General features: G+C 38.1%; 1 protein-coding gene across 1 annotated transcript in view; it reads right to left on the bottom strand.

Moving 5' to 3' along the window:
- The window catches only part of MMS22L (MMS22 like, DNA repair protein), a 99,507-nt gene that overhangs the window by 15,741 nt on the left and 66,051 nt on the right, over positions 1 to 17,715 (bottom strand). The window contains exons 15-20 of the mRNA XM_064447589.1: positions 13,879 to 14,069; positions 11,303 to 11,453; positions 6,553 to 6,695; positions 5,660 to 5,802; positions 5,342 to 5,501; positions 2,873 to 3,042 (exon numbers count right to left, since the gene is read on the bottom strand). Coding sequence (XP_064303659.1) covers positions 2,873 to 3,042; positions 5,342 to 5,501; positions 5,660 to 5,802; positions 6,553 to 6,695; positions 11,303 to 11,453; positions 13,879 to 14,069 — 958 coding nt within the window. The remainder of the gene's footprint in view (positions 1 to 2,872; positions 3,043 to 5,341; positions 5,502 to 5,659; positions 5,803 to 6,552; positions 6,696 to 11,302; positions 11,454 to 13,878; positions 14,070 to 17,715) is intronic.

The raw sequence follows: 17,715 nt of genomic DNA, 5'->3' as shown, positions 1-17,715 counted from the left end.
CTGTGCTTCTGTAAAATTAAACAAAGCCTGTAATTTTGATCTTTCAAAAATAAACCTGTAGGTTTGGGGTGGTGAGGGAGGTTGGGATACAGTAATCAGTTTCAGTGAATTGTGAACTATGCTTTGGGGAGAGAAGGAGCTTCATATGTTGTCCTAGAAGATGAAAAACTGGCCTCCATCATTTTAGGGTGATGAACAAAGGTGATGCCCTCTCTTAGTACAGCACAGTGACAACAACATTGTTCTTGTTTTTACGCCTGCTGCCCAAGATCTGTGGCCAGCTGCACCACTATTACACAGGGTATGTGACCGTTTGGGGAATCTTTTCCCTATACAATTCAGAAATTCTATAGGATTTCATAAGATTGCTACATCAATGAATGTGTGAAATTAATTATCTGCTACGAAGACTGATTTCAAATCCTTTTCAAAACCCACATAAAAGGATCAAATAAACCACATTAAGATGAGTTGTTAAAAGCTAAGTTGTTAAAAGGAAAAAGGAAAGTTTTGCAAACCATTGCTTGCAAAATAATACGTTTTCTGAGATCTAAGAAGGTTTTTTAGACAAAGGAGGAGGAGCCCACACTGAAGGAGCTGAAGAAGGAGAATTCAGAGCAGAAAAAGAAGATTGAGATGGAGCCTGGAACTTTTCAGATTTCTGGAAAGAAGCAAAAAAGAGAAAGAAAAAAAAAAAAGGGGGGGAATTGAAAAGATCCCTGAGCAGAAACGCTACTCAAAGGCTTTTATGCTTTGACTATGAATAAAGAATTTGCATGTATAAGAAGATATTTTGCATGGTCTCCAAATTCCTGTTTCTTTATTGTCATGTAACTGCCAAAGGATTAAGTTGTAAGCTATAGTATTAACAGGGACAGATCTATGGAACAATGTTTGTCTAACATTAGAGTGAATTAAAGCTCCTGCACTAAAATACCACTGCTCCACCACCAGGAATGGGCACCAGATGCAGGACAGCCACCCAAGGACAGTCTGATCACACATTCCACCATCAGCCTAGGTTAGTAGGGGATGCTGTTTTTCTGTCTTTCCTCCTTCCATGTTTACATGCTTTCCTTCCCACATAAACTGTTTTATCACCTTTCTGATATGCCCATTTGGGTTTGGGGGATAGTTTGTTTTGTGGGCCTAGTTCCTAGTTGAATCACAGAAATCATCCCATATTCACAAAATCATTAACGCAAATTAAATGGGAACACACATGGGCATGAAAGGGAATGAATTTTGTCTTAAGCCAATTTGCCTTAAGCCAACTGTGAAACAATAACCTGAGATGTCAGAGTGCCTACAATCCATTTGATCTCAAAGGAGCTCAGAAGCAGTCCTAAGAGAATTTTGTTTTGTGTTTTGTTTTGGTTTTTTTTACTGATATTGAAATGTGTTAATTTTGAGTTGATCCTAAATCAGAATTTTCCACTTTCCCAAATAAAGGAGAAGGAAAGGAAGTATTTGCAATGAATGAAGAAGTTCAAAGCACTTAAAAATGTTGGAACTTTGTAAATACAAACAATTAATAAAATGTAGAAGTTCCAGATTGAAATAGGAAAAATAAGTCCCCTCTTTGTCTTCTCCCCCCAGAAATGTTTGTCAAATTAAAGAATTAGTGGTTTTCTAGAAGCAGCACTTGTCTAAAATAAACTATTTGGTCAATTAGATCATCCAGCTTAGCCAGAAAGCACAGGGACTGTGCAGCAGACTGCTGGAGAGTACGACAGTGAGGTCAGGAAGTCAGAGACTGACAAAGAAAACAGGAAACAAGGGTCCACAACACTTGGGACTTCAAAACCAACTTGAGTGGCTTAATCTTAAAAATATATCCGTATGTGCAGACTACAGAGAAACAGTGCTCTCTGACTAAAATACAAAATTAGAAAGCAGACAGTCACACTCTGTTGTAATATCAGCGTCCAGATGGTCCTACATGTATATAGCTTCTGAAAATACCTACAGAGCAGCAAAGCAAGTCATATTCAGCACATCATTATATAATCATATTCACTTCCATATGACATGCCATCGATCACAATGCAACTTGTTAAAGGAACAAATCTGAGGGATGTTTACAATGTCACCACTGCATTGTTTCACAATATAATCCTGTAAAGTAATCAGTTAAGACTGCAATTGAAATGGAGACTAGCAAGGAAGGGAAAAAAGCAAGCAAAGAAGACACAAGGATTTACAAGTAAAAACATGTCAACTTTTTGTTTTTAATATATTCTTTTCCTCACCTGCAGGAATTAGTGTCTTTCTACAGCATAAGCAAGCCTTAAAGAGTTTCAAGAGGGATAGGTACGCTGAGGAAGGAATAATGGGCAAGAGGGTTTTAGTCATGTAAGTGTAAGCAGTGGAAATTTGATTCAGCAAAACCCATTCTCAAACTATTAAGATAAAACAGTGCCAAGATATGCAGAGGATTGTCTTTTGTTCCTAAGAGCAATGGAAAAAAAGAGTAGCTCATCTTTAATTATCTACAGTTAGCCAAGTCAAAGATGATTTAAAACATTTGTTTGCTCTGTCCTCTCAACAAGTGTCTTGCCACGTATTATGATTATTTGATCCACGGTTTCAGAAACCTCTCACATCAGAGACCAGTGTAAACAGCAGGTTGGCTAAAAGCTTCTTTATATACAGTGATTGGACTAGCAGCTCTGCAGTGTACCACAGTATAGCTGCATGCAATAGGGTGGCATTTTTCCTTACACTTCTACAAGAAGAAAAAAATTCCTTTGCTGCTTCTTTAAATTCAGTCAATGCTTGTTTTGATTAGGGAAAAGGAAAACATCCTCTCCAATATGAATCCTTTCCTGAAGATACATGAGTCTGCTGATAATACAGTCCAGATACTTACCTGAAGATAGAGAGGTAGGCTTTCCTGAATGGCAGACAGCAAAGCCACAGGCAACTCTTTGTCCTGCTGGAGTACTGAGTGTGGCAGCAGTAAGCAATCCACGATGCGGAACAAGAGTTGCTGTGCTTTGGAAGTGGCCAATATCGGTGCCCAGAACTTTACCAGACATCCTGTTGAATAAAAAAAATAATCCCAAAGCAATTTACAGTCACAAAAAAAAATTAAGAAAGCCTAAAGAGGCAATGAAGTTAAATTAGATAATCCAAGAGTAGCAACAGCAAATGAAATGTCTTACTCCCATGTACTCATTCCATGGTCTTCCCTTAGAAAAAGCCCAGGCAAGACAACTCAAAGTCCGTTTACAGTTCAGCAAAATGGAAGTACTAAATTGATTCGATACATTTCACTTTCCTAAAAAATCCTAATTGTAGCTGCTTTAGGAAAAAGTAGAGTAATGCTAAAGAAAAGACAGTCACTCACATCCTTGCAGAAAAATTAACTAAACTTGACATGTAACACTATTGCAATCAGCACACATGCACTTAATCATTTACCTTACCGAATGCATTAGTCAGATTTTACAGAGAGACACTGCCTTTGCCTTCCCTTCACATTTATCTAACGCCACTGTGGCCACATCAGCAACTACTCACACAGCAATTCAATGTAGGGAAAACATTAAATATCTTTCAAATTGTATTTAATGCATGTAATTCAGCAGGTTAAAAAGAATGAGGGGCAACCAACTCCATTAAACCAGCATGGTCTCTCCAGATCGTTGTGGACTCTTAGTTCAAAACATGAGAGCCTCAGAGAACATCCTTCTTGTTTTCAACACATTAATGTGTCACTTGCACTTCTTTGAGCCAGTTTTAAGATCTTCCTTTTGGGGGGCGTGGGGGGGTGGGGATGGCAGGTAAGAAGCTGTTGATGTGTAAATACCCTAACTTTGAGAAACATTTTTATTCCAGGTGAAGTGTAATTTTTCTTGAGAAAATAGCTCTATACTTGTAAGTGTTAAAATACAGATTAAATAAAACAAGATTCCTATGCAGTAGTTCCCACAGACATTCTTAACTTTATATTTAATTAGAAGCAAGGAAAAGTTTGTTGGGTCGAAAATACAGGACTACCCCATGAAAATATGTTAAGACTTTGAAAAAAATGAAAGATCAAAAGTAGGCTGGTACGAGATATTTTTAATCTATAAAAGTCATCCATTATCATCTCTGAAAACAACGCAAAACAACATTAATCTTGTGGAGTGAAAGAAAACACAATGATCAATCATAGAGAAAGAGAACGATCACTTAACAATACTTCTAATAATGTTGTCTAAGCTTCCTGTTTTGAAACAAACATGCTCGTTCCAGCTAAAAGTACTCCTCCTGTCATCACCACTGTAATGGATGGGACAGTAGAAGACACAACCTGACCACAGACAGGAGGTGTTTAGATTTGTTAAGTCCCTTGCTTTGTCCTTATAATTTAACAAGCCTACAGAATGTGAAGAAGTGATTGAAATACACTTAAATATTTTTTTTCTTTTAAACCTTTTTTTACGTTTTCTTAACTAAAAAGAAAGGACAATTTCTCGCACACAGCAGCATGACTGAAGATTAATCATTTCCTACTGCAAAGAACAGAAAGGAAAATATCAATCCAAAATTACAAGGCTCTAGCTCAACATCAGGATTTCTAAAAACATTTAATTTGACATACGTCTTGTATAACAAAATACGCAGAACTTGCAACAGAAAAGTAAAGTATTTTACAAAATTCATATTCCATTACATTTGATGCACCTCCTGCATCATGGTCACACTTTTCATCGTAGTCCTTATAATCATGGTGTACACTGTGTGTACATGCAAATCATTACCTCTGACTTTAAGAGACCTAAGGCATACCCTATTTTTGAAGGTAAGTGGGTCAGACTGGCACATTCAGTCATAATAAACACACACGTCCACCCAGTGGTTCTACACTTTCATGAAAAAATACTAGAATTTGAGCTTTAATAAAGCACAGAGTATATGTAAGAGAAGCAGTTCTAAAAGGAAGCAAGTTACATTCCTGGGCTGACCTGTGCACTGTCAAAACTCTAGTACACCTGACGTAGCACGTCATAACACTGCTTCACTGGCTTGTCACTGTTTCTGGTTTTGTTTAGGTAAAACAGGTGCTCTTCAGTGGTAAAAGACATGAAAACTTCTTACTTTTGAAAACACTGATTTGCAGGGGTAATTTAAAAAAAACCACCAAAACCTCAAAGAGGTTAGGCATCAGGATAAAAAACAAAGAAAATCAGTGGAAGAAAATCAAATATATAAGTGTCACAACTTGGTGACTTTACTTTTTTAAACCATTAAGAGGGACAGGAGAGAGGGGAAAAAAAGTATTAAAAATCACATTTTACTGATTCCTTAAAACTATTTCCTAAACAAAAAGAGTTTGCAAAATAATTACCTATGATCCAGTATGTAAGCTGCAGACCTTCTGGAGGTCCTTTTGCCTTCAGATAAGGTTTTACATACTTTAGTACATCACCTAAATACTCCAGAGTCTTTGCTACCATGGCAGATTTCTCAGGGAGTGTCTGAAGGCCACTGTAACTTCTACCAACAGCCTGAGAAAACAGAAACATTGAATTAAATATAAATAAGCTTATTAAGTCTCTTATGAGGTATGTGTGAGTAATTTCTTTTTGCACACCAAACAAAAGCTGATACACAATTCCTTTTCCTTAAAATTGTCCCATGAAGCTAACACAGAAACGTACAGTACCTTAATGAATTGGACAAGAGCATTTTTAGGGTCTTGCTTGAAAACTGACTCTTCAACATGAGCCTTTGAAAGAATGTTTTCTACTTCTGAGAGTGTGAAAATCAGCCTTGTCATTTCAGTCAGCTGCTCCATATAGGCTTTCCCTGTTTGTTACAAGAGAGCACAGCAGTAAATACAGTACACAGTTATGCTTTTTGATTTACTTTAGTCCCAATTCATAAAATGAAGCATGATTTTAAACTGTCTAGAATACAAGGATTCTGCAACCGACTGCATCTCTCTAGACAAAGAACGTGTGTCTGAACTAGTTAGGTTTCTAATACAAGAATAAGAGCATTAAGTAGGGATAACCAAGCCTTTAATTTTACCAATGACTTTCTTCAAAATCCACAAAATGTGTATGAAAAAGTCACTAGAAGATGTGTTCTACAAATAATTAGAACTGCAGTGTACGATAGAAGAAGTGATGAAGTATTGCTCTAAGAAACCAAATATTCAATATACAAAAGGGGAGAATTACTTACAACTGGATTTTTCCCCCTTTTTTCTTTTAGGGCATTCACAGCATGTTTTCTGACTATTTACTTCAGATTTCCACTTTTTTCAGAGCAGTTTCTCCATGGGGGAAAAATAGCTTGTCTCCTTGGGAGCAAGTTTTTGTTCTTTGCTTCCAAGGAAACAAGCTCTTTTATCTTTATTTGTGATAAATTTGTCATATGCAGAGCAGGCAAACTATCAATAAATAGCACAGGGAGCGTAAAGAAACACATTTTATAATTAGGTAAAAGTAAAGGAATACAAACAAAAATACATTTTATAATTAGCTGAAAATGTTTGCCAGTTTTGCAATATAGAATCATTACTGCAGACATTAGGGAAATGTGAACACTTACCAACTGTTCGCTCAGCATCTGTCTTGGCCAGCATACCAGTCGGTTGATCTACGAACATTTGCAAAATGCATCGAAACCAAGAACGTACTGTCAAAGCTTCATAGGATGTATACCCCATACTAGAAAAAGCTTCACACAGCGCACTGCATAGGTAGAAGAGGAGGAAAATGGTAGAGAGATCTAATAAAAGTATGCAAAAAGGTGGCAGAGTGTCTGTAGACACTCTGTAGACACATAGAAACAGTGCACAGAAACAATTAGAAATAAGATAACAGAAAGGGCAACTGGAATTCCTTTTGTGTACTCTACAGACTTCACTCACAATATCCTGATGCCTAAATACAGAGGACATGATAAATTCGGTAATGCCACACATGGTAGTACAAAAGCATATATATACATATACGTGTTTTCTCTACATAAAACAGAGGGAGAAAAATTCACACAATGGGAAATGCCTTATTCTAACAACGGATAATTTGACAGCGCTATCTAAATTGCCGATGTACAGCACTGGGAACAGTTTACCTGAATCAACCTCGAACTTCATATTGACACTGCTTAAGCTACCCCAGCCTTTCATATAAAGCTAGCTCAGGTGCCCTGCACTACTCTGAAGTCTGCTCAGTCCCAGCTACATAAAAGATGGAGAAGAGAAGGTCTTCTTTAGCAAATAAAGATACGTCACGTTAGAAACAGATCAAAACCAGAAACATAAAAAGGCAGCTTGGAGATGACAAAGGAAACCACTATACTTGATGTACACTTACAAACATATGTACTTATGTATGTATACACACACAAATATATACATTCACACGCAGCGCAAACTTGCTGTATACACTTTCAGTCGAACACTTGCTACAGTTCCACCAGCCAGGTGACAGGCCGGAGTCAATGGTACCTTCAACCCTCAATGCACAATCCCTGTACTCTACTGTCAGCATTCCCAAAGCTTTACTTGCCTTACCACCACGAGCAGCCGCTGTAGTCACTTTTTCCTCAAGCATCATTAATTCTGCAGAAACTCCTTGCTAACAGAGAGCGGGTCTATTCTGCACCCTGTTTGCAATTCCTATCAGATGAGCTCCATGTGTGCTTCAGGTCAGTGAAATTTCTTGAAAATAGTTAACACCTTTTTATTTGAGAGATTTCCTCCTTGGTCAGTCCTGGGTACTTTGACTTTAATGAAAAATGCTTGTACTCTTTTCTTGATATATGTACATATAAATCTACTTATTTTCTACTGAATTTTTACTCATGTTTGCAACAGGAAGTCAACACAGGTCCAGATGGAAACCAAACTGGATTCTGTTTCTCACTGAACAACCTTAATAAAGGTTTTTTTTTCCTGTTTCATTTAGTTAAAACCAATGACAACTGTTTTTTTTTTCCAAACATCCCTGCTGAAGTACTATTGACAAAATAAATAAAGAGGCCAAATGCAAGCAAATAAAATATAAAACACGATCATTAAATTCCAGCACCAAAACAGGAAGAAATCAGGATGCCTTAATGCTTTTTCCAGTAATGTATAAACAGAAAAAAAGTCCAGCCTTATGTACACAGCTAGTCTACTTGGCCACAAAGGCTCCAAAAAACATTTCCTGCTGTAGTCTCATTCTTGTTTCTCTTGCTGGTAGGTAGGCCACTTAAGCATCTTCCTAAAACTGGAGAGGAATATGCTCCAAATCCTTAAGAAAGGAAGCATGGCAAGTGGTCCTTTTAAACCAGTGAGCTTATACACATGCTCAAAGTTAGTTTGAACAGGTTATAATACTACCACGCACTACACAACATGGATCTGCAGAGGAACTTTTATGCACTACTGCAAAAGAAATGTCAAAGCTTGTGCGCATGTTCCTAAGGGCACAGCTTGTCCATCAGAACCTTTTCTATTGATACTGAAATAGCTGACACACAGAATAAGCTTCAATCTTAAAGAGACCAGGCAGAGCTTGCAGGCTATATAACAGCATCAGCAATGAAATCTTTCTACTTTTTAACTGAGAATGTTTGATGTGAAAATTATCACAATGCAGTAACCATGAAGTCTTAAGATCCCAGCAGTTACATACTTCGATGCCATTTGCTCTACAACTGCCTCATGTAAATAAGTACATGGATCATGCTACAAAAAAATGCCATCTTATTAGCATATAATAAAATGGCAGTGTTTAGAGTAGGATACCTCTGTAAAATCCTACCAAAGAAGTCTTACCATAGGCACTCATTGTCCTTTCACGAGGAAATCTGAGCATCTTACAGCTCTGTTGATGAGGCAGGGACATACCTTCGCCTAGTCTCACCTTGTTGGTCTAGAAGCAACTGATAGCAGAAACAGACAACCCTCCTTGAGGCTTGCCAATTGCAACTCCAACAGCTTAGGGGAAAAAATATTTGCCTCTCTGTGAGTGCTTTCTGTCCCATGCTTCCAGCAGGAGGGGAAGATTCAGAAAAGCAGAGTGTGACAGAGAGCAAGAACATATAAGAGAGAACCAGAAAGAGTGAGAACATACACATCTATAAGCAAAAGACAAATACCCATCATCCCTCAACTGCACAGTCATGCTTTTTCCTGCTAGTTCTGTCAGTATGGATCCACAAACCTGACATTTTCAGTTAATCCATGGTACAACCTGCAAGAGGAGGGCAGAGTCCTCTCGTTACTTTCTAAGGCTGTACTTGGAAATAAAGGTTTGAATTCCCTCAGAGTGCAAGAAAACCCAGTTGTGTTTTCCAAATTCTTGCACAAGTGCTCTAACCTCTCAACTAATGTACACCAGGTAAGACTCATCAATGCTAACTGCATTTTTGAATGAAATTATGGCAGCAGCACTGTATGGGGGACTCAGTATTAGCCATGTGTGCGTGTTCTGCACTTGCTAATGCAAGCAGGCTCCCAAACACTTGGGAACAGGAATGCTTCAGCCGTGGTTCCAAATACAGTAAATGTTACCTCAGTCAGCACAGCAATGTATGTGCGACTACATATGTAATAATATGTCAGGTGCTTAATAAATATTGCTAACGCATACTTAAGTGACTCCTTTCAATCACTTAAGTGTTTACTGTGGGAACCAGTAATTAGCCATAAACACCTAAATTATACCAAAATTCCAGTTTAGGCATCAAAATATTTTTCTTGATTCCACCTGAAGAGCAACAAAATTCAAATTATAAATGGGCATTTATGCACTTAACTCCTGTTTCATTCAGCATGTACTAGGTATCTGCAACTTTGCGTGAAACTCACCCTATTAAGATCATAGAAGAGAAAGACAGCAAATCAGGGGACTGAGCGCTCCTCTCCCGAGTTCCAAACTGACACATGAGGAACTAAATTCAACCTCTTTTAACATCTCCCTGCAAGAAGGCCATAGCCTCATCACACTGAAATAGTCTTTACCATATCCTGCTTTACAGCTATGCTCCTTAGTACAATTTGTACCCTAAAGACGTGCAACATTTTTCACTTTCAAATACGGTCCGACATAGAAACACTCCCTCCTTCTCTCTCATCTCTCACCTCCCCTGCTTCCAACGCCTGATTCAGACGCGGGGTGAGGAGTTAAAAAAACCCACACCACAACCACCACCCCCACCACCACCCATCTATATTAAGTTCACAGAGCCCTACTTGAAGCAAATAAAATTTCTCAGGTATATAAAATTCTGACTGGACAGAGTCCTGGGCAATCTGCTTTAGCTGACCCTGCTTGAGCAGAAGCATTGGACAAGTTAAACTACGTGATCTCAAGAGTCCCTTCCAACCTAAACAGTTCTGTGATTCTGTGAAAATTCAACATTGATATGTACAATGTAGAAATGTGATAAATTTTCTAAACCTATTATTTAATTTAAAGCATCCATTTAGCAGGCCTCAGAAACTCGAGCTACATGAACATTAATATGTACTCAGAAAGTGTGCCAAGCTTGTCAAAAGGAAAGTTTTAAGGCATACATTTCCTTACGATCATTTTCCTTACACGTTCAATACTGCCCAATCTATCCTCCTCAGCTGCCTGCAGATGTTCTTTGCTTTGAAGTCAAGATATTTAAACATTGAATACTTAACTACATAACACCTTCAGATTTCTGTGATAATGTTTATCTTCACTTTTTATAAGAAGATTTAAGTTTTTGTGTTAAGTGTGACTCTTGTACTTTTAACTAGAAATTTTAAGATTTACCAGGTTACATTATTCAACTTCAGGTACAGCCAGGGCAGGACGCTATGGCCTGGCCAAAATGTAACAACTTTGCCCAAGTGTAAGAAAAATAGAAGGGGGTGGATAACTATAACTACTCAAATTAAAAATAGGTTATGGGCTCAGGCATTTCCCTTTGATGCAGTATTGCTCTTCATGGAAGTACTTCTCTGAAGATCTTGTCTAGGTCCCCATTTTCCAAAATCTGTTAGTAACAACACTGTTTCCATTGAGAAAAAAATAAGTGGTTTGTTGTTTGTTGTATAAAAGACAAATAACTTCTTCAAAATGCTTACCTATTTTCCTGACAAATTTTTAGTATCTTAAGCTATTTACAAATAAAAACGAACAACCCAACCCAAATAGCATCCATGATCCCCTGTGAAATGTCCCAGATGAGTCCAAGAAACCTAGAACTTTAGCAGCTGCAAAGAAACTGAACCATCTTAATGAAACATTACTGTTTGAAGCAACATTTTGCACAAGTTTAACGAAGGAATGACAAGGTACTGGAAGAACAAGTAGTCACAATTTTTCACCTGTTTTGAATTAGGTGACTTAGATATCTTGACACCAGCTGAGGCCACACCATGTCATCCCATCCAAACAGCTGCATCATTGACAGAACCGGCTGTGGCTGGAGATCTGATAGGGCTTTACTGGGTATATCCAAAGCTAAGAGAGTAAAGCCTGATTTTAAACAGAGAAAAACACAGCACCATGTTAGTATTTTCTCAGTACATTCCCGTTTCACTAAAAAGCACTGAAAATTAATTAAGATTAATAATGTGCAGGCTGGGAGTACCAGAAATCTCAATTAAAACTGTGCAACTATTCTAACAGATAGCATTTGTACACATGTTAAAATGTAGCCTTTGTCCCAAGGAGTTTGTAAGTCAACATGACACACTGCAAAGAAGGGAAAATGGATCTGAACATACGCAATTTTAAATATATTCATGAAACCACAGTTTATAAATCCTGAAGCCACAGCTTTACCACCCATGCAATAAAAAACACGTCTTTGGCCTCCCTTTCTCGCCTCCATCCACCACTTCTTCCCTTGTACACTTAAGTATTACTCTGGTTTACAGGGTTGAGTTTTATTTATTTGCTTTGCTGTTTTTACACACTTCTCACAGTGAAGAACTGTATCTGGAAAGAATTTACTCAGTAAAAGCTGGTACCTTTCTATTTTTAGAATAGACTTTCATGTATCAGAAGTTACTCTGTAAATAAAGCTCTATGGACAAGATTATTCTTGAAAAAAAGGATCTTCATATAACAATTGTAGATCTAGAAACTGGGACAGTACTTTGCACAGAGTTTTTGTTAATGAAGCATAACCATTTGCTTTTTCTATTAGGTTTACTGTGGAATCTATATCTAACACTACCAGAATAAAAAAATAAGGTACATTCTTTATGCCGCAAATGACAAATGCATTTAAACTCAGGGAGAAAATATAATCTGAAATGCTGAGCAGTTATTAGGTTATAGGAAATGAGAGGTATCAAATGAGTCAGGAAAACTGGCTTTGGAGGACAATGAAATAGAGGCTCACTAGTTCCCAAATTCTCCAGTTCAAGCTAAATATAAATCTAATATTAATTTATTAAAGTAATGATTTATAAAACAGCAAGCGTTGAGAAGCTGACCTTGAATTAGACAGAAAAGGCTAGTTTTCAGAAACAATGAAGCTATTCTAATTAATGGTGTAGGGACAGACTACCTTAAGCTATGAAGGACTTCACATTTCCTCATGTGGCTCAGAATAAAAAAGAAGGTCATACAGAGTCTCCACTCTGCCTTAGGTGAGGAAGCAATTTGTGCCAGCCTTCTTCCAGATTATCACATTGTTTCTGCAGCATCAGCCATAACATGGGTGGGGGAGACATGGGAGGCAGAAACGATAATGTGAATCCCGGGCTATTTGCCTGGCAGGGGGAGCAGGAGAGCTGTGACAGCTGCTCTCTCCTCCGGGCTGCAACCTCTAAGGCAAGAAGCTCATACAGCGTGGGAAGGGTTTGCCTTCCTCTGTAGTACTGCCTAATACATCTCTATAAAGCAGGTCACAACTGCACTCCCCTGCTTCTAAGCAGAGTTTATAATAGGTTGTTCTTCTTGCTATTTCACTGTATTAATATAAAATAAAAAGATATGACACTGTAGGAAAGGAAGTTTTGATGTTAACAACCTCTTCCTTTGATTTGTATTGCTGTTTCCCATACATGCTTCAGCAGTGTGAGACCACTACCTTGCACGCTGCCTCCTCCATTAATGTTACCTACTAACTCCTGCAGAGCTGCTTCAAATGAAGGGTCTTTTAACTTTTCTATTACTAACTTGGTACTTCTGAGCTTGTACTTTATCTAAGCCATATCATTATAGAAAAAATATTTTATGTTTCACTTCTCTAAATTTCAATTAAATGGATACAAGATTTCATTGTAACTACAGAATACAATGCTAGATACTGATGTTAAAGATCAAACTGGGATTTCTTTCAATACACTGCCATGCTGACTGATTGCAAGTGGAGTTCACGTATACATGGAATGTTGTACTTCAAGATTATAACCCTTCAGTGTAAAGCAAGATAAATAATTAATTATGAAATAGCTTTATGACCATGACCATAAATGGTCAGCAAAAAACAAGTCATGTAACCAAGCTTTTAAAAATTGTCTTCAAATGTAAAATATTTTTTTTTTTAAATTTAGCTTGAATTGCAGCCATAATGAAAAGAATAGTTCAACACAAAATTATAATAAACTTCTACAAAAAGATGTAAATTCTAGGTATAGTGAAAGAAGTTACTCTCATTTATACTGTATAACATTTGCAATGTTACTTATAACCTGTGACTGTAGGGAAAAGGAAGTAAGGCTTGTACAGCTTCAAACCCCTTTGAGTCTGTTGTATCCAATCAAGTAATTAAACACTACAGTATTTGTTCTTGTAAAAATATCTAGAATAGAATCTACTTCTTGCACTTATTCATATTTAAGTTCCTACATGCAAGTAGAAATACCCCAAAATACAAAATTCCTGAAAGTTTGTGACCCTGAAAGTAGCACCAAATCCAGTAGTCACAGGACGGGTCAATGCTAACCTGCAGCTGTATCAGCAAGCTGTGGGGAAGGTGGCATCTGTGACATCCTCTGGCTCTTCAAATAGGGAAAGAAATTTCTCCAGAGAGCGCTGGCGACAGCAAGGTGGTGCTCTTTAGCCACTAATGGAAGCTGTGCGTCTGGGGCCGTGTTCCCTAGTTGAAGTCCCTGGCTTACACGTTTGTGCACACTCCTAGGGAGAAACAAAAACAATGTTTACGTTCAATAAATGAAAAATTCACGTCTTCTAAAAATGCATCTACAACTACTTTAAACCACAGAGAGAACTGAAGGATCATTCTGTGCAATTAAAACCTTTATGCAAAGACATTATGCATACCAGTTATTTGATGGATGATTGATGGCATATTAAGCACCATAAAGTTAATGTTAATTACTAATGTCAACCATTAATTATATGCTTTTTAATATGTCAGATCAAAATGAGAAATAGGCAGCTTTAAAATGAATATCTGCATTTTGCAACTGCTAGCATGACAAGCAAGTCAGCTTACAATGCAAAGCCAGACGCTTTTTTAAAATTTTTGTCAGTAGGGTTTTTAGGATAGGGTGGTGTACAGCAAATAATGGCAAATGATTTTGATCAATTGTAAAGCTTCCTTCTGAAACCTATTTCTCATTTGTAAAAGCTCACCTGGTAGAAGTTTTGATAAGAGGAAAGGTTCATTTTATCCTGATGCGCTGCAGACAATTAGGTTTGACAGCAGTGCCCACAGCTTTGTTAGTACAGTAAGGACAAAAGTTACCACTACACATAACTCCCATCTCTTCCTGAGACAATGTGGCATGAATTCAATAACGCACTCAATTTCCTTTGATTCTTCTAGTACCATTCCTGCTACTTAATCTAATTTGGAAGTTGTGACTTTCTAGAGGTTTAATAGAGATATGTCTGCAGGGAATCGATGTTCTCAGAGAAATGGTGAGGGGGGGGAAGGAAGCATTAATAAATTTGTCTGGTAGAGCAGGATAGGAGGCATTACTGCACTGGGCTGATCAACTAAATAACATGCTTATTAAAAACAATCTGTAGGAACGCACTATCATTCCTGTTCCTATTTATCTTCTGGTCAACTCAATTGAGATTGTGCATTAAAGCACAGGCAGCATTATTACATTTGCTTTATTAAATTCTATAAACAGCACTGTAAAGTCAGAGTCAAGATATTTATAAGATAATGGCAAACAGCGGAGGCATCGAGACTTGCCTTAACACTAACATTTGTAGAATGTAATTTTTTTTTCTTAATTGCCATCCTCACAATAGCAAGTGTTTCACAAAACTCTTCCCCTAGATCTTTATTCTGTGCTCACTCTAATCTGAAATAAATCAAAACAAAAATAGAAAAAAAAAATCCAGCCCCTAGTTCCCTTCTGGGAATGTGGGAAAATTATGAAAGAATTACACAACTCACAGCACTCATTAGGACATCTGAAATGGAATAATTTTAAATAAAGAGTAGGCTGGCTGCAAGGCCTTCCCGTACTAGGGTTGATATTAGAAGTGCATCTCATTATATCAAATTGGTATCCAAAAATTCTGCCTAACACATAATTTAAAACATAAAACACACTGGCTGTCAAAGGTAGTGATACCTTATGCCTGCCTGCAGGCATCCATTAGTTTCAATAGGACAGACAGAGAGAGAATTGAGTACCAGCTACTTTTTCGAATAGCTACATTTAACTGACATGGAACGGTACATAATATTAGGAGGAATCAAGTATTTCTTTGAGAGATGGTGAGAGTCCAAACATGGAACAGAAGCCAGGAATTCTAAACCCAACATTTATTCCCTCTGTGGCTTTACATAAATCATACAGCCTTTGTTAGCCTCAGTTTCCCAGCCATGATATTTGGATAGTAAGACAGCTTACCCTTTAAGGATGCTGTGAAAACAATCAATGGTTAGAAACTGAGGATTATATTCAGTATGTCAGTTGGTATTCTTATTTACAAGGCATATTCTCCAAGTCAACATGAATTGAAATAGAAGCAAGATTAGAATAAAAAGTCAAGCAATACTTCTTTGGGAGTATCCCTTATTGAAAAAAGAACAAAGAAAAGGGTGCAGAAATAGTGAGGTCTAGAGGACAAACCATGAAAAAGTAAAAGCAGGGTTAAAGCAGCAAGTTAAAAATACATTTTTGCCCATTACAAAAAAAAAAGTTTAACAGTAAGAAAAAAGCGGGATTTTTTGTTTGTTTCTTTTGTTAAGTAAGGAAAGCACGGTGCCTCATAGTGCAGAGAATAAAACTTATGGGACCAAATTCTGCCCTACTTACATCCAGACTACACCGTAAAATTGCACAAAGACCTTTTTCTCTCCTCTAAATTGCCTCTCCAAAGAAGGGTGCCTTGCATCTCCTTTAACCATCTATGCAAAGTAGAAGGGTGCACAGACTTCCAAAGTAAGGTAATACATCTCTGTGTCAGTGGAAGGGCAACACGTACAAATCAGTATTTATGTTTATTCATAGTAACCTACACAAACGCTTGCAATATGGTAAATGCTCAGAATCGATGGGGCATCAATATGTGCTGCAGCTGATGTAGCCAGCTACTTTGACCAACACACAGATTTTTTTTTAATTCCATAAAAATATAGATGAATACAATTTTACTTTTATTCGGCTTCTACATTTTTCTAACACTAGACAAGCATGCCATCAAACATCACTCCATTTCTGAAACTATATAGAAGTAGTTTTCCATTGTGTTAAGAGCTCTGAAACCACCAATTGTCTCATTACAATAGTAATAACTTGGTGTTGTTTTTACTTGTTTTAAATTGTGGATTTCCTATTTCTGTAAAAAGAGGTGTGTTTTTTCATTTTGCCATCAGATCAAATAAACCCTGGGTTTATAAATGAAGGGAATATTGTGCTACCTGAATGTAGATTGTGCTGGATGTATAGGTACAGCAGTAGCACGCAGGATTATTTTCTACATCCTACACCTGGGTAAGGAATTGCAGCCATTTATCTGGATGCAGATATTGTTACCATGAACCACGCTTTCGCAAACATAAACCATGCCTTTGCAAACCTGGGTTACTAAAATGGAGTGAAACTTTAAGTCAAGCTGGAAAACTAAGACACATAAATGGGATAGAGTATAACCTCACCAAGTTCACTGATGATACCAAGCTGGGAGGAGTGGCTGATACACCAGAAGGCTGTGCTGCCATCCAACGAGACCTGGGCTGAGGGGAAACCTCATGAAATTCAACAAGAGCAAGTACAAGGTCCTGCACCTGGGGAGGAACAACCCCATGCACCGGTACAGGCTGGGGGCTCAACTACTGGAAAGTGGCTGTTGAGAAGAACTTGGGAGTGCTGGGGGACAGCAAGCTGCCCCTGAGCCAGCATGTGCCCTTGTGGCCAAGGCCAACTGCATCCTGGGCTGCATCAAGAGGAGTGTGGCCAGCAGGTCAAGGGAGGTTATCCTGCCCCTCTGCTCTGCCCTAGTGAGACCACATGTGGAGTGCTGTGTGCAGTTTTGGGCCCCCCGGTTTAAGAATGATGCGGAACTGCTTGAGCAAGTCTAGCGGAGAGCTACCAAGATGATCAGGGGACTGGAGCATCTCCCTCATGAGGAAAGGCTGAGACACCTGGGTTTGTTCAGCCTGGAGAAGAGAAGACTGAGGGGGGATCTCATCAACACCTATAAATATCTAAAGGGTGGGTGTCAGGATGATGGGACTAGGCTCTTTTCAACAGTGCCCAATGACAGGACAAGGGGAAACGGGCACAAGTTGGAACACAGGAAGTTCCACCCGAATCTGAGAAAAAAATTCTTTCCTGTGAGGGTGACG

This window comes from Phalacrocorax carbo, chromosome 3, assembly GCF_963921805.1.
Source record: "Phalacrocorax carbo chromosome 3, bPhaCar2.1, whole genome shotgun sequence".
Taxonomy (NCBI): domain Eukaryota; kingdom Metazoa; phylum Chordata; class Aves; order Suliformes; family Phalacrocoracidae; genus Phalacrocorax; species Phalacrocorax carbo.
Note: the sequence above shows the minus strand (reverse complement) of the source record. Positions and strands in the feature narration are given on the sequence as shown.